The 26,435-nt window shown below is 43.1% G+C and overlaps 1 protein-coding gene across 1 annotated transcript in view; it reads left to right on the plus strand.

The window, feature by feature from the left end:
* Positions 1–26,435, plus strand: part of ATP1B3 (ATPase Na+/K+ transporting subunit beta 3) — a 50,571-nt gene that overhangs the window by 16,722 nt on the left and 7,414 nt on the right. The window contains exon 2 of the mRNA XM_069727874.1: positions 15,795–15,923. Coding sequence (XP_069583975.1) covers positions 15,795–15,923 — 129 coding nt within the window. The remainder of the gene's footprint in view (positions 1–15,794; positions 15,924–26,435) is intronic.

The raw sequence follows: 26,435 nt of genomic DNA on the forward strand, positions 1-26,435 counted from the left end.
CTGCGGAACCGCAGCGGCAAAACCGCCGCGGTTCCGCGGTAAAAAAACGCACTGTGTGAACATGGCCTAAGCGTACCACGGACAAGCGTTTGTGGAGCTAGTCTTTATGCCGTCCGTGTCGTGTTTACCTTGTTTAGTGCAGGAACGACGGCGGCCAGAGTACACTTTATTCACCGTGCCGTCCTAGTCATTTGTCCTGACAGCTATTGTTCTGGGGATTACATTTGCTTCCTGTATTAGACCGCATTAAAATAGTCAAAGGTAAGAAAGAAAAAAAATGGACCTTTTTTCCACAGTGAACCAAATTTTAGCAGTTGTCAAGAATGTTGCGCCGTCACCTACCATCGTCACTCCTCGTCTTGACAGTGTTAATGCACGTGGGAAAGAAAATACCAGAAACAAAATATTCTATACCCTGCATTCTGTTGCCAAAAAGCAAAACATTTTGGCTAATATTTAAAAAAATAAAATAAATAAATTATACGGAACTCTCCCAAGATCCAGTCCTGAGTTTCTGCTGTTGCTCTCAGGGGCAGTAGACGGCAGAAGCAACCACCGGAGACTGTGCTGGACCCAGGAAGGGTAAGTAATGGGGATTTTTCCCCCTTTTTCTGGGATTAGTCGGATACCCGATAAGGGTCTAGATTTTTTGTCCTTGATGTGCAGTATTAGCTGCCATACTGCTGTGTTCATGCATTACCCAAGTTTTATTTAAAAAAAACAAAAACAAACAAAAAAAAAGCTTGCTCCTGAGACTTGTTGGTTAGTGCTGGAATAACTTGCATAAATCGTTAGACGGTAAAACTGGTACCCATCAGTGCTACAATCTGTCCATGATCACTGCCTGCATTCAGGCTTAGAGCACTTATCAATATACTCGATCATGTCCCAAGCAAGTGTTTAAAGTGAGCCTGACACTAGGATCTACCTAGTAAGCTGTCTACATGGGCACACAGGTTATAGGAAGATTAATAAACTGATAGCTTGATATCTGCGATGCAATGTCTTATTCCAGAGATATCCACCTTTTTCTTATATGTAAATGAGCTGTTCCAGGCTATGGGCCGGACATAGATCTGCAGGAGAATCTGCCTCCAGAGATTGTTATTAGTGATAAGCGATTGTGCTAGGATAAGGTGTTATCCGAACATGCTCGGGTGCTAACCCAGTGTCTTTGGCGTGCTCAAAAAATGTGTTTGAGTCTCCACAGCTGTTGAACATGCAACTGCCGGGGACTTGAACATATTTTTCAAGCACGCCAAAGATGCTCTGTTTTACCTGAGCATGCTCAGATAACACCTCATCTGAGCACATTCGCTCAGTCATCACTAATAATTATAAATGAAAGGGGGAGTTACCAGTGTGATGTGTAATGGCTGCTCTCTGCTCTCCTGATCTCGCTTCAGAGCTGTGTGTGATTATACCGGACACATCTCCGGGTTCTTCTCGGCTTCAGTGCCATCTCACAGGCAGACATGGTTGCAATATTGTTACAATACAGCAGAGCTGTAAGATCTGACACGTAACGTATTTAAGATATTTTTTATTTCTATAGCACCAACATATTCCGCAGCACTTTACATTTTAGAGGGGAATTGTACAGACAATAGACATTACAGAATAGCACAACTGAACACGTACCAAAAAGAGTGAGGGCCCTGCTTACAATCTGAGGAAATGGGGGGAGACACAAAAGGTAAATGATTGTCGTATATAGTCCAGCCATGAAAATAAACTAGATGGTGGCCCGATTCTAACGCATCGGGTATTCTAGAATATGTATGTCCACGTAGTATATTGCCCAGCCACGTAGTATGTTGCCCAGCCACGTAGTATACATAGTATATTGCCCAGTGACATAGTATATTGCCCAGCCACATAGTTCACATAGTATATTGCCCAGTGACATAGTATATTGTCCAGCTACGTAGTTCACATAGTATATTGCCCAGTGACATAGTATATTGCCCAGCCACGTAGTATACATAGTATATTGCCCAGCCACGTAGTTCACATAGTATATTGCCCAGTGACATAGTATATTGCCCAGCCACGTAGTTCACATAGTATATTGCCCAGTGACATAGTATATTGCCCAGCTACGTAGTTCACATAGTATATTGCCCAGTGACATAGTATATTGCCCAGCCACGTAGTATACATAGTATATTGCCCAGTGACATAGTATATTGCCCAGCCACGTAGTTCACATAGTATATTGCCCAGTGACATAGTATATTGCCCAGCTACGTAGTTCACATAGTATATTGCCCAGTGACATAGTATATTGCCCAGCCACATAGTATATTGGCCAGCCACATAGTATATTGCCCAGCCACGTAGTATACAGCACAGAGCCACGTAGTATACTGCCCACTCACGTAGTATACAGCACAGAGCCACATAGTATACAGCACAGAGCCACGTAGTATATTGCCCAGCGACGTAGTATATTGGCCAGTCACGTAGTATGCACCATATCCCTGTTAAAAAAAAAAAAGAAAAAAATTAAAATAAAAAATAGTTACATACTCACCTCCTGGAGCCTCCGGATCGAAGCGGCCGGTTCCCGATGCTTGTCATGCGCTCCAGTCTGAAGATTGCATTGCGGTCTCGCGAGACCGCTACGTCATCATCTCGCGAGACCGCAATGCATGCAGCGGTCACCGGGATGTCGCGCGGAGCGGGAAAGGCCGGTTTCTGATCTGGGGGGCCACCGGAGGGTGAGTATGTAACTATTTTTTAAATTATTTTTAACATTAGATATTTTTACTATTCATGCTGCATAGGCAGCATGAGTAAAAAGTTGGTCACACAGGGTTAATAGCGGCGATAACCGCGCGCGTTACACCGCGGTCAACGCTGCCATTAACCCTGTGTGAGCGCTGACCGGAGGGGAGTATGCGGACACCGGGCACTGACTGTGGGGAGGAAGGAGCGGCCATTTTCTTCCGGATTGTGGTCGTTGCTGATTGGTCGCGGCAGCCATGACAGGCAGCTGCCGAGACCAATCAGCGAATGAATAACTGTGACAGAAAGACAGAAGGACAGACGGAAGTGACCCTTAGACAATTATATAGTAGATGAGGTATTCACAGAACGCTGCATGAACCGGTCACCAGCAATTATGTGTACAAGTAAATACACAGAGCTCTAGTAAAGAAATTGTCCACTACTTGGACAACTTCTCATACCCTACGCTTGGGTCCCAATAAAATAAAGCTTATACTCACCTTTCGTGTTGGCGCCGTTTCTATGGTGTTAGCACTCGCTCTCCCAGGGGGCTCTCATGCTGCTGTTGTGACATGTGACACCGGAAATGCTGTGGGCCCTGGGTGCTATGCTCCAGGCCGTGGGTGCCACAGCGGTGCAGCGCTGCAGGCTCTGGGTTGGCAGTGAGGCAGAGTGCAGTGGTTTCCCGGCTGCCTTCTTCATGAAGCCTCGTTCAGCCTCCGATGGCAATCTTCATGAAGCCGCAGGCTTCAGGGAAATGGCCGCCTACAGCACCGCTTGCACAGACTGGGATCTTGGCTGGACTGAGATCCCAGTCTGCGCATGCCCTGCCTACTACAGCCCATGACTTCAGGAAAATGGCCGCCGGGAAAGCAGTGCACTCTACCTCACCGCTGACACCGGGCCCACAGCATCGGCTTCCTGAGGAAGGGACCCTGCCTCCTGTGATCCCGCTCCACCGCCGCAACACCGGTAAGCTATGTTCGTACAATAAGCTGCACCCACCATTAACCCCCCAAATGGGTGGGGGATGCATCTTATCTCCTTAAACTACCATATTTTTCAGGCTGAGGCTGTGTGCACATGTTGAGGTTTTTTACTCCCTAATCCGATGTAATCCATTTAATAACGAGTTGACCACGACGATCTCCTGTGTAGAGCTGTCACATCGGCAGATGTGAGCGCTCTCCAGGGGCTCTGGTGATGGTGACAGCAGGTAATCCTCCACAATGTATCCCTCCGCCGAGTTCAGCAGAATTCATACTGTCACTTGCAGCACCGCTGCGTGGGAAAATTCTCATGCAGTAGTGCCGTAAAGTGAGCACATGAACTCATTGAACCCTCAGTGATAACACTACATTGTCTCCTGTCAGTGTGTCACTGGAGGCCTATAGAGCAGTCACATCTCCTGATGTGACAGCTCTATAGGGGAGATCGTCGTGGAACACTCGTTATTAAATGGACTGCGTCAGACCAGGGAGTATTTGTTGGTTTATTATTTTTTCTTTTTTACAGGAGATCGAGGGCGTCGAAGGAATTAGGCGTAGCAATAAAGATGGCAAAACTTTGTTGTTTTATTTCATTAAAATACTTTTATTCTGGCTGTGTCTTTATTTAACCCTTTAACATCTATAGGATTAGTAATGGATAGGTGTCTTATTGAAACCTCTCCATTACTAAGCCGGCTTGATGTCACCTTACAATACAAAGGTGACATTAACCCCCTATTACCCCATATGCCACCGCTACAGGGCAGTCGGAAGAGAGGCTAAGTGCCGGAATTGGTGCATCTTACAGATGCGCCATTTCTGGGGCGGTTGTGTGCTGGTGTTTGTAGCCAGGGAGGCCAATATCCATGGTCCAAGCATTCAAGGCAGATTGGAGAGGGGAGAGTTTGGTAAGATGGAGGCCGATTAGTAGAGAATTACAATAGTCCAGACGAAAATGAATAAGAGAAACAGTGAGAGTTTTTGCAGAGTCGAAAGTAAGACCGGGTCGAATTCTAGAAATGTTTTTGAGGTGCAGATAACAAGAGCGAGCCAATGATCGGATGTGGGGGGTGAAGGAAAGCTCAGAATCAAGGATGACCCCCAAGGCAGCGGCATGTTGCTAGGGAGTAATGGTGGAACCACACATGGAAATGGCAATATCAGGCATAGGTACATTAGTAGAGGGAGAGAACACAAGGAGTTCAGTTTTTGACAGGTTCAGTTTCAGATAGAGGGAGGACATGTTAGGGACAGCGGTAAGACAATCACTGGTGTTTTCTAAAAAGGCAGGCGTGATATCAGGAGAAGTGTATAATTGGGTGTCATCAGCATAGAGATGGTACTGGAAACCAAATCTACTGATTGTTTGTCCAATAGGGGCACTAAACAAAGAGAAGAGGAGGGGGCCTAGGACTGATCCTTGAGGAACCCCAAAAGTAAGGGGAGGATGAGAGGAACCAGCAAAAGATACAGTGAAGGAGCGGTCAGAGAGATAGGAGGAGAACCAGGAGAGAACGGTGCCCTTAATCCGATAGGCCGATGCCCTATCTATCTATAGATCTATCTATCTATAGATCTATCTGTGTAAACAGTATTCTTCAATGGAGTATTAAAATAAAGAGGTTGGACAAGAAATGACACCACAATTCTTTTTTTTTTTTGTTGTTGTTAAATAATAGATCTTTATTTAGCCTACAAATCCGCAAGGAAAAAACGCATCAAAAACACTTCAAAAACGTGCAGCTTTTTACCTTCGTTTTCTGCCAAGAGATGCAGAATGTGCGTAGAAAATTCCACAGGCATATCTGCAACGTGTGCACATACTAATGGTAAAACCACACACTGAAATGACAATATCGGGCATAAGTAGGTTAGTGGAATGAGGAAACATGGCCTTCAGTTTTTGACAGATTCAGTTCTAGGTAGAGGGAGGACATAATGTTGGAGACAATGGAAGACAAAGTTCAGTTCTACTGTTAGGTGCCATTACATGTCTCACACTGGTAACTCTTCCATTTATTTAAATAATCTCTGGAGGCAGATTCTCGGGAAGATCCGTGTCCGGCCCATAGATCTTTTACATATAAGAAAAAATGTGAGGTTTTTTTTTTTTTCTTCTTTCTGGAATAATAAAATATTGAGGTATCCTTTTATTCAATGTTCCATGATCTGCATGCCCACATAGACTGCTTAGTAGGATTTATCCTACTGAGAGATTTCCTTTAAAATAAAGTGAACAATCCCTTAAAGAGAACCTGTCAGCACGATTTTGTAACCTAATGGTTCTGTAATACTGATTACATAGGTACCTTTGGGGGAGAAATCTGCTTTGCTGTTCTTCTGTAATGAGCATTTGAAGTTTTCTACTAATTGGGTCTTCTCCTCCCTGTCTGTGATTCCCCTTCCCCTCCGCCTGCCTCTGGTTTGTGAATGACAGGTCACTTCTGATATTTCAGGAGGCTGGTCATTCACAGGGCTGAGTTTTTCGCCAGTTAGTTTTTGGTGCCCAGGGGCCGGACTGTGCACTGGGTCTTCTCCTCCCTGCATGTGAATGACCGGCCTGAGGGTGGAGGAGGCCGGTCATCCACAGGCAGGCAGAAGACACACTGCACAATTATGAATCTACTTTATGGGTAGGTTCACACAGGAGATGTTTTGGCATCGGATCTCCCTTCAAATGAGTAGTAAATTCTTATGTTACTTGCAGATTTGCCACAAATTTCACCCATTCTGCATTGAAAGGGCGAAGGATTAAAAATCTGCAACCACTTGATACACTGCTGACTGTAACATCTATACCGCATATCAATTCCCACACGGAAATCTCATTCACCAGCTCTGGAGGGTTTTCAGATTCTCCCTGCCAGATATTGTAATTTGCGGCTGGTTTTACTTGTGGAAGTTTCCAGTAATTCTGTCCTTTGTGCACCTGCTTATATGGTGGCCATGTACAACACAAAAGTAGCCTGATGGTTGAACAACCATTGAATGTGCTATTGTCTGGTGAATGATCGCTGCTTCCAGGCAGTCACATCCCTGATATAGACTGTTCGTTATACAACCCGGCCTCAAAAAAAATAAAGGGAACACTTAAACAGAATAGAACTCCAAGTAAATCAAACTTCTGTGAAATCAAACTGTCCACTTAGGAAGCAACACTGTTTGACTATCAATGTCACATGCTGTTGTGCAAATGGAATAGATAACAGATGGAAATTATTGGCAATTATCAAGACACAATAAATGAGTGGTTCTGCAGGTGAGGACCACAGACCACATCTCAGTACCAATGCTTTCTGGCTGATGTTTTGGTCACTTTTGAATGTTTGTTGTGCTTTTACACTCGTGGTAGCATGAGACGGACTCTACAACCCACACAAGTGGCTCAGGTAGTACAGCTCATCCAGGATGGCACATCAATGCGAGCTGTGGCAAGAAGGTTTGCTGTGTCTGTCAGCGTAGTGTCCAGAGGCTGGAGGCGCTACCAGCAGACAGACCAGTACACCAGGGGACATGGAGGGGGCCGTAGGAGGGCAACAACCCAGCAGCAGGACTGCTACCTCAGCCTTTGTGCAAGGAGGAACAGGAGGAGCACTGCCAGAGCCCTGCACAAATGTGCATGTGTCTGAAACAGACTCCATGAGGATGGTCTGAATGCCTGACGTCCACAGATGGGGATTGTGCTCACAACCCAACACTGTGCAGGACGCTTGGCATTTGCCACAGAACACTAGGGTTGGCAAATTCGCCACTGGAGACGCAGTGGGGAGCGATCTGCTGCCTGCAACATCCTTCAGCATGACTGGTTTGGTAGTGGGTCAGTAATGGTTTTGGGTGGCATTTCTTTGGAGGGCCGCACAGCCCTCCATGTGCTCGCCAGAGGTAGCCTGACTGCCATTAGGTACCGAGATGAGATCCTTAGACCCCTTGTGAGACCATATGCTGGTGCGGTTGGCCCTGGGTTCCTCCTAATGCAGGACAATGCCAGACCTCATGTGGCTGGAGTGTGTCAGCAGTTCCTGCAAGATGAAGGCATTGAAGCTATGGATTGGCCCACCCGTTCTCCAGACCTGAATCCGATTGAACACATCTGGGACATCATGTCTCGCACCATCCACCGTCACGTTGCACCACAGACTGTCCAGGAGTTGGCGGATGCTTTAGTCCAGGTCTGGGAGGAGATCCCTCAGGAGACCATCCGCCTCCTCATCAGGAGAAAGCCCAGCCGTTGTAGGGAGGTCATACAGGCACGTGGAGGCCACACACACAACTGAACATAATTTCCTTGCCTTGAGGCATTTCCACTGAAGTTGGATCAGCCTCCAACTCCAGACCTCCGTGGGATGTTAGTTGTGATTTACGTTGATCATTTATAGGTTTTATTGTTCTCAACACATTCCACTATGCAATGAATAAAGATTTAGAACTGGAATATTTCATTCAGTGATATCTAGGATGTTTGATTTTAGTTTTCCCTTTATTTTTTTGAGCGGTGTATATTATGATAAACTAACAAGCGAGTTGTGAATATGGTTTCCGTAAAAGATCTTTATTTGTAGACAAACTCAATCATGGCTGACTTTATTTCCGATGATTATCATTCCCTCTAAAGTGATAACCAACATTTTGTTTGATTTTGTTTCATTTCATCAGCAAAGTTTAATACCCGTGGGAGATGCTGCCTAATACTGTGACTGGCTGCGGCATCGGTCATGCACCAAAGATCGCCCTGCGCTGAGTAATGCGGGTACAGGGGGTCACACTGTGATTTCTGGTCTAGAGTGACAAAGTGTCCACCTGGTCCTGATCACTTGGTGGTCACGATACAATCCTATTCACCTGCATTGTGCTGCCGTGTAGCAGCTTCACAGCGTGATGTTTGGTTACCTGACATGTCGCTTTCTAGCTCCAACCTAACGTTCCCTCCGAAGATCAGACTGTTGCTTGTCACTTCCCCATGCTTTACACTGTAGCGCTGCTTTTCATATTTGCTGCAGTCCCTCTTACTTACCTCATTGTGCTCTCATCTTCTAATAACATACTATGCACTGCATATACACTTTATTTCTTTTCTGATTTTTCTCAGCCACCTACCCACACAGAGTAGGATTATGATTCATTAATAAAGCACAATTGACTCCATGATGTGTGTACATGTATGTATGTGTATATATATATATATATATATATATATATATATATATATATATATATATATATATATATATATATATACACACACACAGTGGGGCAAAAAAGTATTTAGTCAGTCAGCAATAGTGCAAGTTCCACCACTTAAAAAGATGAGAGGCGTCTGTAATTTACATCATAGGTAGACCTCAACTATGGGAGACAAACTGTGAAAAAAAAATCCAGAAAATTACATTGTCTGTTTTTTTTATCATTTTATTTGCATATTATGGTGGAAAATAAGTATTTGGTCAGAAACAAAATTTCATCTCAATACTTTGTAATATATCCTTTGTTGGCAATGACAGAGGTCAAACGTTTTCTGTAAGTCTTCACAAGGTTGCCACACACTGTTGTTGGTATGTTGGCCCATTCCTCCATGCAGATCTCCTCTAGAGCAGTGATGTTTTGGGCCTGTCACTGGGCAACACGGACTTTCAACTCCCTCCAAAGGTTTTCTATAGGGTTGAGATCTGGAGACTGACTCCAGGACCTTGAAATGCTTCTTACGAAGCCACTCCTTCGTTGCCCTGGCGGTGTGCTTTGGATCATTGTCATGTTGAAAGACCCAGCCACGTTTCATCTTCAATGCCCTTGCTGATGGAAGGAGGTTTGCACTCAAAATCTCACGATACATGGCCCCATTCATTCTTTCATGTACCCGGATCAGTCGTCCTGGCCCCTTTGCAGAGAAACAGCCCCAAAGCATGATGTTTCCACCACCATACTTTACAGTAGGTATGGTGTTTGATGGATGCAACTCAGTATTCTTTTTCCTCCAAACACGACAAGTTGTGTTTCTACCAAACAGTTCCAGTTTGGTTTCATCAGACCATAGGACATTCTCCTAAAACTCCTCTGGATCATCCAAATGCTCTCTAGCAAACTTCAGACGGGCCCGGACATGTACTGGCTTAAGCAGTGGGACACGTCTGGCACTGCAGGATCTGAGTCCATGGTGGCGTAGTGTGTTACTTATGGTAGGCCTTGTTACATTGGTCCCAGCTCTCTGCAGTTCATTCACTAGGTCCCCCCGCGTGGTTCTGGGATTTTTGCTCCCCGTTCTTGTGATCATTCTGACCCCACGGCGTGGGATTTTGCGTGGAGCCGCAGATCGAGGGAGATTATCAGTGGTCTTGTATGTCTTCCATTTTCTAATTATTGCTCCCACTGTTGATTTCTTCACTCCAAGCTGGTTGGCTATTGCAGATTCAGTCTTCCCAGCCTGGTGCAGGGCTACAATTTTGTTTCTGGTGTCCTTTGACAGCTCTTTGGTCTTCACCATAGTGGAGTTTGGAGTCAGACTGTTTGAGGGTGTGCACAGGTGTCTTTTTATACTGATAACAAGTTTAAACAGGTGCCATTACTACAGGTAATAAGTGGAGGAAAGAGGAGACTCTTAAAGAAGAAGTTACAGGTCTGTGAGAGCCAGAAATCTTGATTGTTTGTTTCTGACCAAATACTTATTTTCCACCATAATATGCAAATAAAATGTTAAAAAAACAGACAATGTGATTTTCTGGATTTTTTTTTCTCAGTTTGTCTCCCATAGTTGAGGTCTACCTATGATGTAAATTACAGACGCCTCTCATCTTTTTAAGTGGTGTAACTTGCACTATTGCTGACTGACTAAATACTTTTTTGCCCCACTGTATATGTGTGTGTGTTGCATATTTGTACAGTATCAAAACCGCAGCAGCCAGATGTTACAGCATAGTAGATGGGATTTCTAGATTTCTAGAAATCATATCTACTGTGTGTGGGATCACCCGTGGAGACGGACATGCGGCGCGTCTTTCAGGACCACAGCATGTCAATTGCTCTTTCGGAGACGCAAGTCTCCATCAAAGAAATTCCATCAATAGAATGTATTAGATGCGGTAAATCCGCGCGGTTCAGTGATCATATCTGCATGATTAGAAGGCAGCGTACACGCTCTTCATCCAAAGCGCTGCTACTTCCGGATCGTCGGCAGATAGCCTGAGATTTCTGAAAGCTCATGCACATGTTGCTTATTTTTTCCTTGTAGATTTGCCTTGTTTGGTTTTTTTTTTTCTTTTCGCTGCCAATATAGCCTTTTTTTTTTTCCACCTAAAGTAGCCGGGTAGTAACAGATGATGCTTGGGCCATCACCGTCACCTATGCTTCTGTCAATGTTGGAGGTTAATCTTGTTTTCTCCCCGGTGACCCATTCTACCGTGCAATGAGGAGTTAACTGAGAATCTATCAGTTTGCTGCTATGACAGATGGGGCACTTGTGACTTTTTTTTCTTTCCCTAAGCTCCTCTCACTGATTTATGACCACAGATTACCTCAAAGTGGAATGTGCAGTGACACCAGGAGCCCATAAAAGCAAAACAGTGCAACATTTTTAAAGGGGTTTTCCATTACTTGGACAATCCCATCTCCATCCGCAGGCTTGCCTCCAGTAAAATAACACTAAATCCATGTTCACACGTTCTGGTTTTGGCTTACAAATACTGATGTAAAATACTGGAGTGGTTGAGAAATGCAGAAGTGGTGACATGTTTCTATTATACTTTTTCCTGTACATGGTCTTGTACTCCCCTCCGTTGTCAGCACTGGCTTTCCCGGGGATCAAGTTACATTGTCACATGATCCCTACGGCCAATCAGCCTTGGCTTCACTCTCCCTGCCTCCAGACAAATCATACATCAAGAGAAACATAGAGGAGCCTCAGGGATCACATGACATAATGTCGAGTGATCCCTGAGAGAGCCAGTACTGACGCCACAGGTGAATGTAACTGTTATTTTACAGATGGATTGAGAAGGGGGTGACTGAGTAAATGCATGCATTTTAGTTAAAAACCAGCCCCAAGCGTGACCAACCTCTTTTAAATAGGGCAAAGTTTAGACTGCATTCACATGCAGCTGTGCAGTGTTTCTGCTATTCACCTGCACAATCACTTTATTTTGCAAGCAAACCTCTGACCATATCCCTCCATTTATTCTGATTAAAAATGCTTGTATAGCTTGCGTTTTAGCTAGTGCAGCGTATGCTTTATACTCCCATGAGTTCAATGGGATTGTGTAATTCTTTGTTCCTCCAGTGGTGGCGCTGTATAGGGAGGGATAGGACACTTGTTGCTGATTGCTGGGGAGGGGATCTGAGCAGTAGGAAACTCCATAATGAAAAAAACGCTAACGAGCAGGAGAGTCAGAACTTTGATGAAGGTATTCACTTCCCTACAGCTAGGATAGTTCCTGGCGTTCGTGTCCTAGAACCCCAATCCCTCCACCTGCGCCCACTGCTCTCCTTGGTCTGCGGTCATCTTCTCCTTATAAGTGATGGCTCATGAGCTATTGCCATAAATTGTTCACCTTCATCCTGACGATGACTACAGGGTCCGGCGGAGGAGACTCTGGAGCCGGTCTGTCCTCTGTTAGGACTGACGTATTCAGCTGTGTCGGGGTTACACTTCCATACTCGCTCGCAACCTAAGTGGTGCAGCCCCCCGCTCTATGAAGGGTTGATCTGCGTTAACTTTTGGTGGGTTAGGAGTAAATTTTTGGGAACATAATTGAATGGAAAGCAATGTAATGGCAGCTATTTATTACTTGAGGGACTAGGAATGTGCAGAAAAAAGTGGAAGAAACAATAGGGCCGATTCATTATTACATTTGCGCCTTTTTCTGCTAGTTTTTGAGTTTTTTTTTTTATGTTTGTTTTTTATTGGGGGGAGGGGTGTGGGGTTAGCCTGTTTCATCATCTTCGACTCCTGAAAGTCTTACTTTTAAAAAAAATTAACTTACGGTATTTTTGGGGTAGAACAAGTTTCATTCCCCATCCCCACCCCTAGAATTTTTTTATTTTGTCAAATATTTGCATAAATTTACGAAATTTGCAGCTTTCTGCCCTAAAATTTCAAATGAGGTTAAAGGAATAAAAAATAAAAACCTAAAATAAACCATTTTTGGGCTTGGGCAAAATTCCTGAATCACGTGCACCCACTGAAGAATGTAGAGCAAAAAAAAAAAACTGCTGCAAGTACCACAAGACGAAAGAAAAAAAGCGACTTAAAAGAAAATCCAAATAATGAATCTGAGTCCACTGTCTAAAAATGCTCAGCCGAAGGCTTCCCAATTGTGGCTTATTGTAGCCAGCTGGCACTTGTAATGGCGCAGGAGCCGCTGATCAGATCTACAAATATAAGGAATCTTTGTACATTATTGATCCTCAACTCATCAAAATTAATTTTACATGAAACCTTCTTTATTTTGGCCAATGGGATTCTTAACAGCCAGTAATGTTTCCTAAAATGGATCTGCGTGATGGGCACAGGGTGCGGCGGGCGGCGTCCACTTCACAGCTCCCTGCAAACCTCTTCAGCCGACAAGTGACTGATGTGCTGGAACAAGAGGCCGTGTCTTTCAGCCAAGAGATTACTTGTTGGGAATATCCAGAGACCGAAGAGAGGTGTGTGTTTTTTTTTGTTTTTTTTTTTGTTTTTTATGCTGATTATTTCCAACTACTGTATTTACTTTTCCAGTATATTCGCGTTATATTTTTAGGCTTCCATTATTTTTTGTAATAGTATTTTTATCTTACGAGCTGCATAAAATGAGTATAGTTAGTTTTCTCCTGCTGATGTGACCTCAAATCCTCATGTACTATGCAGATTATGGAATGGATATGCCGAGAATTCACTCTTTTGTGTTACTAGTAATCAGTTTGATGCTATTATTTTAGGTGGGAAATCATGGTCGACCCTTTGATTTGCATCTGTGGGCGCCACTTTATTTATTTATTTTTTTAATTTGCTGTCGACAAATGTTCACAATGGTCAGAAACAAGTGGTTAGGATACTGGGAAGATTCTTTGCCATATGGCTGGTATTTGACTGAAATGAAATGCAAAGTGCCCTGAAGGAAGGGAAAGGAGAAACCTTTTTTTCTTGTTGCAATGTCTCTTCACTAGTTCAACTGATGGCATATGAAAAGATATGTTATTACCAAGGTGCCACATAAGAAATATCTCATGATGGGTAAAATCAGCGAGCTGTCTCAGGACCTTTGCAACCTTATTGTTGCAAAATATAGTGATGACATTGGTTACAGAAGAATGTGGAAAGAACATTATTTCACTGTAAAACTGCTAAGTTCCATTGCTCTCTGCAAGATTTCAGACAGTAGTGAATAGAATTACCAGTTGTACAAGAGCTAAGGACCACCTGCGGAGCACTAAAGAAAGACCTGGAATCAACAGGTACAGTTGCCTCAAAGAAAATAAGTAGTGCACTCAACCTCCCATGGCCTGTATGCATGTCGCCACGCAAAACTATATTGCTGAACAAAAAGCATGTTTAAGGACGTTTAAAGTTTTTCTTTACAACATTTTAGACAAGCCTGTAAAATGCTGGGATAATATAGTCTGGTCAGATAAGACCAAAATTGAACTCTTTGGTTGCCATATTACGGTACACACAATACTTAGAGGCCAAAGGGCACCGTATAGCATCTCAAAAAGCACCATACCAACAGTGCAGTTTGGAGGTGGGAACATCGTGGCTGTTTTTCAGCATACGGCACTAGCAAACATCATATAAGTGAAGGAAGGATGAATGGATAAATGTACAGAGACATTCTTGCTAAAAATCTGTTGCCATTTACCAGGATGATACTGAAATGTCCACCCTTGTTTCATCAAGACCGTAATCCCAAACACACATCCAAGGAAAATCAATTGTTTTCAGAGTGAAAATAAAGCTGCTAGAATGGCCCAGCCTATCACCTAACCTGAATCCAATAGACAATTTCTGGAAGGAACTAAAGCTGAGAGTTCATAGACCATGGGATCTTCAGGATATGAAGAGTGTTTGTGTGTAAGAATGGGTCAAAATCACACCTGAGCAATGCAGGCGACTAGTTTCTCCATACAGGAGGCGTCTTGAAGCTGTTATCACCAACAAAGGCTTTTGTGCAAAGTATTAAATACATTTCTGTAATAATATTCAATACTTTTATCCTGTGTCATTTCTCATTACTACACTTAAATTAATTTATGGACATGTATGGTTTGATTTCTTTTCCTGTATGGATTTAATGAGTTGTACTGACTTCCGGTGAGAAAACATGAATGCAGAGCTGAGCATTCGTGGGTATGGAACAGTCATGAGGTTGTCGTACCAATGGGCAACATGGGCCTCAAGTCCTGCACAACCCTTTTATTGCATCTTGTGCTCCCACTAGTAGTGTCTTCCTCCATGATGGCACAGACTTTTTTTTTTTTCCTTATTTTTGTGCGTTTTATTTTCTGGCTTGTGCTCAGTCATAGGGAGCAAGGCTGATGTGTTTTAATAGAGAGATAGTGATTGATCCGCAACAAAATTAATGCGGATTTTACATTTTTTTTTTTTTTTCTGGTTATCCCCTTTTACGCTTTGATATTTTTGTAGCAGAATCTCTCCATACAGATATGCCGTGGTCTTAATGTCCAAATAAAGCAAATCTGTTTTCTTGCTGGTGCTTTATTCAGATACGCGTTTTGTGTTTTTGTTTTGTTTTAATCTCCTCCTTCTTAAAGAGCTTTAATAATGTGGATTGTACATTAAATTCTCTGAACTGCTCAACTGGCAACCGACCATCTAATGTGTGGGCTCACCATTCCTGCAGTGGTAGAGGTGGACGCCGTGGGCCGAGCATTATTGTAGGTTTTCTATAATGACGGGGAGAGGAAATATCTGAATAAACTTTACACAGCGGCTCCAAGAAGATGATGTTGGCTCTACCATGTCGCTGCCTCCACGCCTGACTCTGGGAATGTTTGGGTTACTTGTCCTTTTTATAAACTGTGTAAATCACTTTTAATAGCTGCTTGTCGGTGATGATGGTGAAGTAACTGCCCTGTTCCCTTCCACAGCTCTGATCCTGCTCTTTTACCTGGTCTTCTATGGCTTTCTGGCGGGACTCTTCACCCTGACAATGTGGGTAATGCTGCAAACACTGGACGACTCTGTACCCAAGTATCGGGATAGGGTTCCCACCCCAGGTAATGCCCTTTTGTATCTTTTTTTGTAACCAGGACTAACATACTGATTCTACTTGTCAAACCTGCGGCTCAACTTTCCTAATTCCTTTCCTCCCACAACACATATGGGAATCTGACCTTATTTAAAGGGAGCATATTAATGTACTAGTACATTGACACATTGCATGTACTATTTATTTTTCTTTAAATGGGATTTTTCATGACTTTCCGTCACATGCACTGATCAGCTGATATCTGATGCAGCAGCCCAGGAATGTATGGGATGAGAGATGTACATTTTCTATACTGTATATACTCGTGTATAGGCTGACCCAAGTGTAAGCCGAGTCACCTAATTTTGCCACAAAAAGCTGGGAAAACTTATTGACTCGAGTATTAGCTGGGTATGCATTGTCTCCTAATCCTTAGTCTGGTAATAATAATAATAGTAATTTTTATTTTTATATAGCGCTAACATATTCCGCAGCGCTTTACATTTTTGCACACATTATCATCACTATCCCCGATGGGGCTCACAATCTAAATTCCCTATCAGTATGTCTTTGGAATGTGGGAGGAATCCGGAGTGCCCGGAGGAAACCCACGCAAACACGGAGAGAACATACTCTTTGCAGATGTTGTCCTTGGTGGGGTTTGAACCCAGGACTCCAGCGCTGCAAGGCTGCAGTGCTAACCACTGCGCCACCATGCCGCCCCTGGTATGCATGGTTCCTCATCCCCATCCTTGTCTGCGTGGCTTCTTAGTCCTATCCTTGTCTGCGTGCCTCCTTAGTCCTATCCTTGTCTGCGTGCCTCCTTAGTCCCATCCTTGTCTGCGTGGCTCCTTAGTCCCATCCTTGTCTGCGTGGCTCCTTAGTCCCATCCTTGTCTGCGTGGCTCCTCATCCCTATCCTGGTCTGCGTGACCCCTTAATCCCATCCTTGTATGCTTGGTTCCTCATCTCTATCCTTGTATGCGTGGCCCCCATGAGAAAAGCATAATAAAAACAAAAACATCCTACTTGACTTCCCTGCGCGCCCTCGCAGCATCTTGTTCCAGTGCCAGCAGCTCATGCAGCCAGGCGATCACGTGTCCCCACTTTTTACGGGAATGAATATTCACCTCTCTCCACCCCTATGGGAGTGGAAAGAGGTGAATATTTATTACCTTAATGAACGGTCACCCGTGATAGCCCTGTGGCTGTAACTGTGTGCGCTATAAGAGAAATGAATATTCATTGCCAGTGCAGTGAATATTCTTTTCTCTTTAGCAGTGGGCACAGGCTTTAAGGCCCCGTCACACATAGCGACGCTTAAGCGATCCCGACAACGATACGACCTGTCAGGGATCGTTGCTGCGTCGTTATGTGGTCGCTGGTGAGATGTCAAACAGTGAGATCTCCCCAATGACGCAGCAGCGATGCGGCGACCTGTACAGCGATGCTATTTCATGACGATTCAATGGGACGTCCTGTCAACGAGGTCGTTGGTAAGGTGTCAAACACAGCGATGTGTGCTACCCAGCGGGACCTCAACGATCAAAAAACGGTCCAGGCCATTCCGACACGACCAGCGATCTCACAGCAGGGGCCTGGTTGCTGCTACGTGTCACACATAGCGAGATCGCTACTGAGGTCGCTGTTGCGTCACAAAACTTGTGACTCAGCAGCGATCTCGCTAGGGATCTCGCTATGTGTGACGGGGGCTTTAGCCGCAGCTGCCGGCTCCTGCCTCTGTGACCCGCTGCTCCCCCTCCCCTGCCATCTTCTGGGACAATGACTGGTGTTTAAGTCGAGAGGAGCATTTTCAGCACAAGAAAAGTGCTGAAAAGCTCTGCTTATACAAGAGTATATACTGTATTTTTTTTTTCTTTTACAAAAGGGAGGCTCCCGTCCTTTTTCTCCCACATCCAGTGCCTGCTGTACTACAATCTACTACAATCTACAGATCTGCTGTACTAAGCTTGGAATAACCGCTCTTGATCATGGCTGCCTCCATAAAATATAAGAAAAACAATACCCATGAAATGAAATTGGGGAATAGAATGTATAAAATTATTTTAAATTAGTATTTTGAAGGGACACCATTCCTTTGCACAAATTATTTGATTGAGTTGGCCATCCAGTTCCTACCGCAGTCGGTATACAAGTGTATTACTACGTGCCATGTGAAATGTTTTGTCACATTAATACATACAGTACGTGTCCCAACATCATAATGCCCCTCCCATTTGTCTCATGAGGGGGTTCCCAAGCTCTGTAAAAAAAAAAAAGTTTCCTTGCTGTTCTTCTAAATCTATGTTTAACGTTAGCCACGTATAGAAGATAAGGAACATGATGTATTATATGCAATGTTATTGGGTTAGAAAAATGCCTGTATGCACACATAAATGCTCATATGTCTAAATCAAGATGAGTGTCATTTACATGAATGTTGAATGTAGTGTTGGAAATGTGTATAGATTAAGTGGACCATCATGAAAAACTTGTCGGAAAATTGCAAAGGACCCAGGAGAGCAAGAAGCAGACAGTGGTCAAAATATAATCTAAAACATAAATCCTTTAAAAATTAAATATGAAACAAAAGCTAGATGTGCAGGGTTCATGCAACAATAAAAGGAGACGCATATCAAGGTCAGGGGTCCCTGAGTAAGGCCACGCTGAAACGCGCGTCGGGGTGGGTGCATCACTTGAAAGACACTGCGGCTCACAAAAGGGTAAATCAGACATTTGAGAGTGGCTCGTATAAGCTTATATTAGCTCTTATTTTTTCTTCTTGACTGTTTGCTGACATCACATGACTGCATTCGGACTTAAAACTAGACAACACGGAGAAAGAGGAGCATAGCGGGTATAAACTATTTATTATGGTATCAAAAGGAAGTCATACATAGTAATAAGAAATGACATTACACATATAAATACAAATAAGGTGCACAAGGATAGTGAGAGAAAAACAGGTATCCACTGGTGTGTGATATGCCCCTAATAATGCGACCAGTCTGACATAGTCAGAATGCTGGTAATAGCAGAGCGGCAAGTCACCGCCATTGTCATGAGTAAAATGTCTACATATATTGTTTGCGCAGGACTTACCACAGATTTGCAGGGCAATAAAACACCGACCTGGAACCAGAACGGAATAAAAATCCCCCGACGCGCGTTTCGCTTGGAAATATGCTGCTTTCTCAAGGGGAAAACTACTTGCAGTTGTGTGCTTGTCCACACAGGACATTTCCATACAGTAGACATCACTATCCTTACTTCAACTATTTTTGATGCTACTATAACATTGCCATTACCTTTTTTGTTATTTTTATGCTTTGACAACATTTGGATTCGTATTTGATAAGATTTTTGTTATATATTCTATTTTGACCACTTTGTTGGCATTTGTTCTTTCCTGGGTTCTTTTATTCTATACGTGTATAATATATACGGTACTAAAAATCTTAGTATCCTCTGCAAGTACCTCCATGAGGTCTGGAGAATGGCACGTGACGCTGACCTGTCTCTGTGCACTGTCGCGCATGTGTTTTTGTTTAGAACGGTTTATCAAAAAATCAGATCGGCATTTCTTACCGACATACTGGCAATCCATACGAAGTCATCTGATCATAAGTGATACACGTCTACAACCCATAAATGTCAGATGACATTAGCTGCATTCACTGTCATTATCTGCATGGCATCTTAGTCCCCATCCTTGTCTGCGTGGCTCCCTAGTCCCATCCTTGTCTGCGTGGCTCCTTAGTCCCATCCTTGTCTGCGTGGCTAATTATGATAATTAATTAGAATGATCTAAGTTTCTCCAGTTTAAAAAAAAAAAAATAAAAAAAAATTGAATGCCTCAATTTTTTTTTTACGGACAAAATTTGTTTTCTTTTCCCTCCCTTAAATCTTCAAAGAACAGTAGTTGGTTGCTCAATTGGGTGAGATCTTGCCTCCTAGCACTGTAGCTAAAGCTGCTTTCACGGTCAGAGTATGGACTGATGTCTTGACCTCGGCAGCCTCTGAGCTCAGGTCAGGGAGGAGACTCATGGATGGTCTGACACCAGTCCCTACTCAGACCGTGCAGGTTGGACTTAGAGGAGCACACGCCAATTTACAGAAAAAGTGCTGTTGGTAAGTGTGCAATATTCATCACCCATACTTCCGCAGTACTGAAGGCGACCATGCTGAGCCGTGGATTAAGAGATCTTTTGTAGTCTCCTCTGTCACAGTCTATGCTCGGTGGCGCCCCACATGGGCTTTACTGCAGTGAGTTCAGTGGTTGGCTCCCTAATAAGCACAGTGAGACCAAACTTCACAAATCATATTCATGAAATCCATAAAGGATCCATGCTGATGTAGCTCCTGCGGATGTATCAGTACCGTTATCTAGACTTCTGGCTATTTTTTACCTCCTTTTTGAAATGTTAATCTGTGAAGGAAGAGCAGATTGCTGAGCCTTGTAGGATTTATTATTCCCAGCGGTAGATCAGCACAAACTCTCCAGTTCAGATTATACACTGATGTATTCTTCTTGTGACTTTCAATTCCATTCTCTTTGTAGGACATAGTGGTAACGGAACGTATTCATACCCCTTTAAATTTTTCACTCTTTCATTGCAGCCATTTGGTAAATTCAAAAAATTTAATTTTTTTTTCTCATTAACATACACTCTGCACCCCATCTTGACTAAAAAAAAAAACAGAAATGTAGTAATTTTTGCAAATTTATTAAAAAATAAAAACTCGATTATCACATGGTCAAGTATTCAGACCCTTTGCTCAGTATTTGAGTAGAAGCACCCTTTGAGTTAGTACAGCAATGAGTCTTCTTGGAAATAATGCAACAAGTTTTTCACACCTGGATTTGGGGATCCTCTGCCATTCTTCCTTGCAGATCCTCTCCAGTTCCGTCAGGTTGGATGGTGAACATTGTTGGACAGCCATTTTCAGGTCTCTCCAGAGATGCTCAATTAGGTTTAGGTCAGGGCTCTAGCTGGACCAGTGAAGAATGGTCGCAGAGTTGTTCTGAAGCCACTCCTTTGTTATTTTAGCTGTGTGCTTAGGGTCACTGTCTTGTTGGAAGGTGAACCTTCGGCCAAGTCTGTGGTCTAGAGCACTCTGGAAGAGGTTTTCATCCAGGATATCTCTGTACTTGGCCGCATTCATGTTTTCTTCAATGGCAACCAGTCGTCCTGTCCCTGCAGCTGAAAATCACCCCCAGAGCATGATGCTGCCACCACCATGTTTCACTGTTGGGATTGTATTGGGCAGGTGATGAGCAGTGCCTGGTTTTCTCCACACATACCGCTTAGAATTATCACCAAAAACATCTGTCGTCTTCTCATCAGACTAGAGAATCTTATTTCTCATAGTCTGGGAGCCCTTCATGTGTTTTTTTAGCAAACACTATGCGGGCTTTCATATGTCTTGCACTGAGGAGAGGCTTCCGTCTGGCCACTCTGCCATAAAGGCCCGACTGGAAGAGGGCTGCAGTGATAGTTGACTTTGTGGAATTTTCTCCCATCTCCCTACTGCATCTCTGGAGCTCAGCCACAGAGATCTTGGTGTTCTTCTTTACCTCTCTCACCAAGGCTCTTCTCCCACGATTGCTCAGTTTGGCTGGATGGCCAGGTCTAGGAAGACTTCTGGTGGTCCCAAACTTCTTCTATTTAAGGATTATGGAGGCCATTGTGCTCTTGGGAACCTTGAGTATTGCAGAAATTCTGTTGTAACCTTGGCCAGATCTGTGCCTTGCCACAATTCTATCTCTGAGCTCCTCGGCCAGTTCCTTTGACCTCATGATTCTCATTTGGTCTGACATGCACTGTGAGCTGTGAGATCTTATATAGACAGGTGTGCGCCTTTCCAAATCAAGTCCTATCAGTTTAATTAAACACAGCTGGACTCCAATGAACCATCTCAAGGAGGATCACAAGGAAATGGACAGATGTCACTTAAATATGAGTGTCTGAACAAAGTCTGAATACTTATGACCATGTGATATTTCAGTTTTTCTTTTTTAGTAGAATTTGCAAAAGCTTCTACATTACTGTATTTTTTTCATGCAAGATGGGGTGCAGAGTGTACATTAATGTGAGAAAAAAAAACTTGTTTGAATATACCAATTGGCTGCAAAGAAACAGTGAAAAATTTAAATGCGTCTGAATACTTTCTGCACCCACTGTATAAGATCATGGCGTGCAAAAATACTCCTGACCCGAAAGACCTATAGTAGGGAGTGAGACTGCTCCTACTTTACAAATAGTGTAACAACAAAAGAGCACCCAGCAGTCAAAAAGTCCGAATAACAATAATTTTATTACATCTAAACATGCTAAAAACAGACAAAAGATACGTAATGGGGCTAAAAAGATGACTCAAAAGGGTCACCCACAACATGAAAAAGCCCAAGGTAGGGTGTCAACCTATCACAAAAACAATGATCGCAAACAGGGTACAGCACTTAACATATTAATGTGGCCACATGTAAGAAAATAAATATGGCCATAACCCCCTGGGCGCCCCCTGAGGAAGGTAACACACCGAAACGCGCGTCGGGGTGGTCGGGTGTCCCTACAGTATTGACCATCTGCATCAGGTAAACCACATGGCTCATTTGAGCTTGGGGAAGTTTTACTACTATACAGCGTATATGGGTTATGGCCATATTTATTTTCTTACATGTGGCCACATTAATATGTTAAGTGCTGTACCCTGTTTGCTACCATTGTTTTTGTGATAGGTTGACACCCTACCTTGGGCTTTTTCATGTTGTGGGTGACCCTTTTGAGTCATCTTTTTAGCCCCATTATGTATCTTTTGTCTGTTTTTAGTATGTTTAGATATAATAAAATTGCAGTTGTCCAGGTGTCCAGACATAGGTGGTGGTATATTGTATATACAGCAGTGTGTGGTTCTTTTTATACACACACATTCAATTCAGATAGAATTGGTTTCCACCACCGATAATGCTCTTTGGGATTTTCTTATATATTTACAAATAGTGTGTGGTGGGGCGGCAGCGCTTCCACTAGCACTATAGCCCGTTCATGGTTAACACCACTCCATACTGCCAAATACTGCACATTTAATGGCCACTGTGTTTAGTACTACGTCCCATTCACTTAAGTAGGACAAGGCTGTAATAGCGAGGAAGGCCGCTACTTAAGGTTCTGAATTGTGCCTGGTATAATGAAGGTGACGCCACTTTCGCAGGAGTGCATCGCAAACAGCTGCTCAACGGAGTGATGGGATTCTACATTCGGATACAATTAATGGGGTGTCTTTTGGCTAGACAATCACGTTGAGAAGTGGATAACCCCTTTTATAGCCTACCCAGTCTCTTGCATCTGGACTTTCTGGAGCCTTTGTTTGTATGATATAGAAGGGGAAGACATGTCATCGATGCTGTCAATCTGTACTTGATATTTATGCAATTGATGAATTGGAGGGCATAGTGCCCCTCACATCTCTGCGCAAACTGATTTTTATTTTTTTATTTTTATTAAGGGGTTGTCCACTACTTGGTCAACCCCTTTTTAATCACTGCCCCCCCTTCCTTATAAAATATCTCCAGTGCTGGCACCGTTCCAATGTGTAGGCACTGGCTCTTCTGGGGCTCACGTGACATTGTCATGCTATCCTTGCAGTCAGACGGCGGGCGGCTACTTCACTGGCTCCACCTTCTGACATCTGGAGGAAGGGAGAGCTGTGGTGATCGCTCAAATCCTCCAGTCCTTCAGTGCCAAACTGCTGGAATGGCGCCAGCACAGGAGGTGACTTCAAGTGTTGTGTGTGTGTGTGTGTGTGTATGTATATATATATATATATATATATATATATATATATATATATATATATATATATATATATATATATATATATATATATATATATATATATATATATATATATATATATATATATATATATAATTTGTCGGAGTAGTGGACAATCCCTTTAATCCTCGGTTTATTTAACTCCTATTTAAATAGTACCTGACACCAGGTCAAAAGTGGACAGTTTTTGTTTTATATTCTCACAGGTTCTCCGATTTATTCCATATTTATATTTATTTTTCTCTTAAATCGGCTATATAGTTCCAGAGACATGGGCCTTTTTTATTTAATGCTAATATTTAGCGATTTTACAGAGTGACTTGGCTCAATGCGATCATGCAAAGCTGCCTAAGTACACGCCCCAGAGGATCCTGTGAACAGCGCACCCTTAGAAGAGACGCTGAAATGTAGCATGATATAAAATTGCCCATCTCGCTGGAACCTTAAAACAAAGTGGAATTATCCGGGCTTAAAATATAAGCAGAAAGGGGCCACTTTTGGCTCGGTGACAGATACTCTGTTTATTTTGCAGTCCTTTTTTGGAACATCTCGGTGAATCTATGTTGTAGCATTGTGCTTCGTCTATTTGATAATGTACTCATCCTGTTACATAACCTGTTCTCTCTCCGCAGTGCTCGGGCCATGGGTCTCGGCCACTACGCTTGCCGAGTGTGCTGTCCGTCTGTGGTGTCGACACTATTATTAATAATCATCTGATCTGAGGGGTCTGATTTTGATTTTAGGATATTGATCATTAATGGATGTGTGAGATTTTCGCAGTAGGGTTTTCCTAATCACATTGTGAGAAGTTGGGGTACCTCCATATTTGCGTTGTGTTTTGATGACTTCCTGATAATCTGTACATCTCGTGACTGACCCCAACTTTCTCATTTACATTTGTCCTTGAATCTCCCAATCTAATTTTCCATATTTACCAATTATCCAGAATATTTTATACTCCGGCATCTGTCTGGTCTGATTAATTTTTGAATAAAGGAAATTTTCCTGTGAGCAGCTAACGATTACTTCTCCTTCTGCCATTTCTTAAGGCCTTCGGGCAGGACACGAGGTGTTCTTATGAACCTGGACTGACAAGTATCCTTTCGGTTTTCCTAATGGCCGACGCGCGGGCCGCTTCTGCCATTTCTGACCTTAGTTGATCTGACATTTTAAGCTCCATAATATGACGTATGATATATTTTTCTAAAACCATTGTGCCTGTGTTAACGAATATCTAAGATTTCTTCTTTTTTCCCTCCTCAATGCTGTGGTTGTTGGCCGTATTCTGGGCAGATGTGAGGCACAGAACACAATACAGCACCTTCTGTTTCTTCACTTCCGTGGAGGCCATTTTCACACAGTTTTTCGGAGTTTGGTATATGGTGGGGTTAGGACCCTTTTCTGTGGGTTTCCAGCGGCTTTTTATTTTTCCTGACATATTTGCAATTTTTCCTGGACTTTAAGTCCTGTAGAGTAGTTTACAGAAGGAAATTTTAAAAAATTACACAGAAAATTACCGTATATACTTACAGGCTGAAAAGACTCTTTCAATTCATTTGTTATAAAACAATTTGCTGGTCTTTTGAGCGTTTTTCTTCTGCTTAAGGTCTTCAAAAAAAACAAAATAAAAAAGCTGGTGGGAGAGAAGTGCAAGTCACTTTTTTGCCGCAGAACAAGATGGAAATCCGTCCAAACTAGGCAATGTCCAATCAAGACTGCAGGGAAAAAAAACCTCTTCAAAGGCTCTTCAGGAGATGAATAACTTCTCCAAAAACTGACCTTTGAAAGTTTCTGCCAAGAAAACTTGTCTTTTTTGACCGCCTCAAAATGCCTGGTGGAAAAAAGGAAACAAGTGTGCATGACTCTTCTTTTTGAAGCTGATCGGGATGGGAAAAACTGCTTCTAACTAAGCGCTGTCCCAATCAAAACAAAGCCAAAAAAATGTATTTCGGGGGGAAAGTAAAAAGTGTTTTGTGAAGCAATTTCTGCTTACAAAAAATAAAAATAAATAAATTGTCCTTTTTTGAACGCTCCTAAAATTTAGCGTGAACATGGTCTACAGGGGGTGGAGGTGTGACAGATGTCCCAGGTCGCGCTCTATGGCCGTATCCTGGCTGTACACTACACCACAAGCTAGAGACAAGTGTGGGCTCACGGCTAGCGCAATATTTATTATTTTTTTTTGTAAATGATGTCATTTTTTATGTTTTAACCCAGCATCAAGCTGATGGATTGCACTTTCCGAGTCACATGATTTAGTTTATAAACACCCCCTAGGTACTGTATGTGCTGATTCTGTCCTTTGTAATGCCCCCCCCCTGACAACAAGTTCAGTGTGCAGCGTTCATCGGCGGCCCGCACCTTCCCCCTATCTAAGCACAAAAGCTTTTCACACCAAAATTCCACATGACATCGTCAATCCCACAGCAGGACACACACGGCTTTGTGAGACCTGACCCGCCTGTCTCCTGGGCATCGCACACTCTGAGCACCCTATTTATAAAGGCTCTGCTCCACCTTCCACCAGATCTATACGCGATTACAAAGATTTCATGGAAGACTGGCTTTGAGATGCAATTCCTTCCACGTTGGATCCCGTCACCCCACGTTGCCTTGTGTCATAAAATTCGGATGTTGATTTATTTTATGATCTCAACTCTTTTTGTATTTGATTTAAATGCGATGATAAATAATCCTTCACCA

The sequence above is a fragment of the Ranitomeya imitator genome, chromosome 5, assembly GCF_032444005.1.
Source record: "Ranitomeya imitator isolate aRanImi1 chromosome 5, aRanImi1.pri, whole genome shotgun sequence".
NCBI classification, from domain to species: Eukaryota; Metazoa; Chordata; class Amphibia; order Anura; family Dendrobatidae; genus Ranitomeya; species Ranitomeya imitator.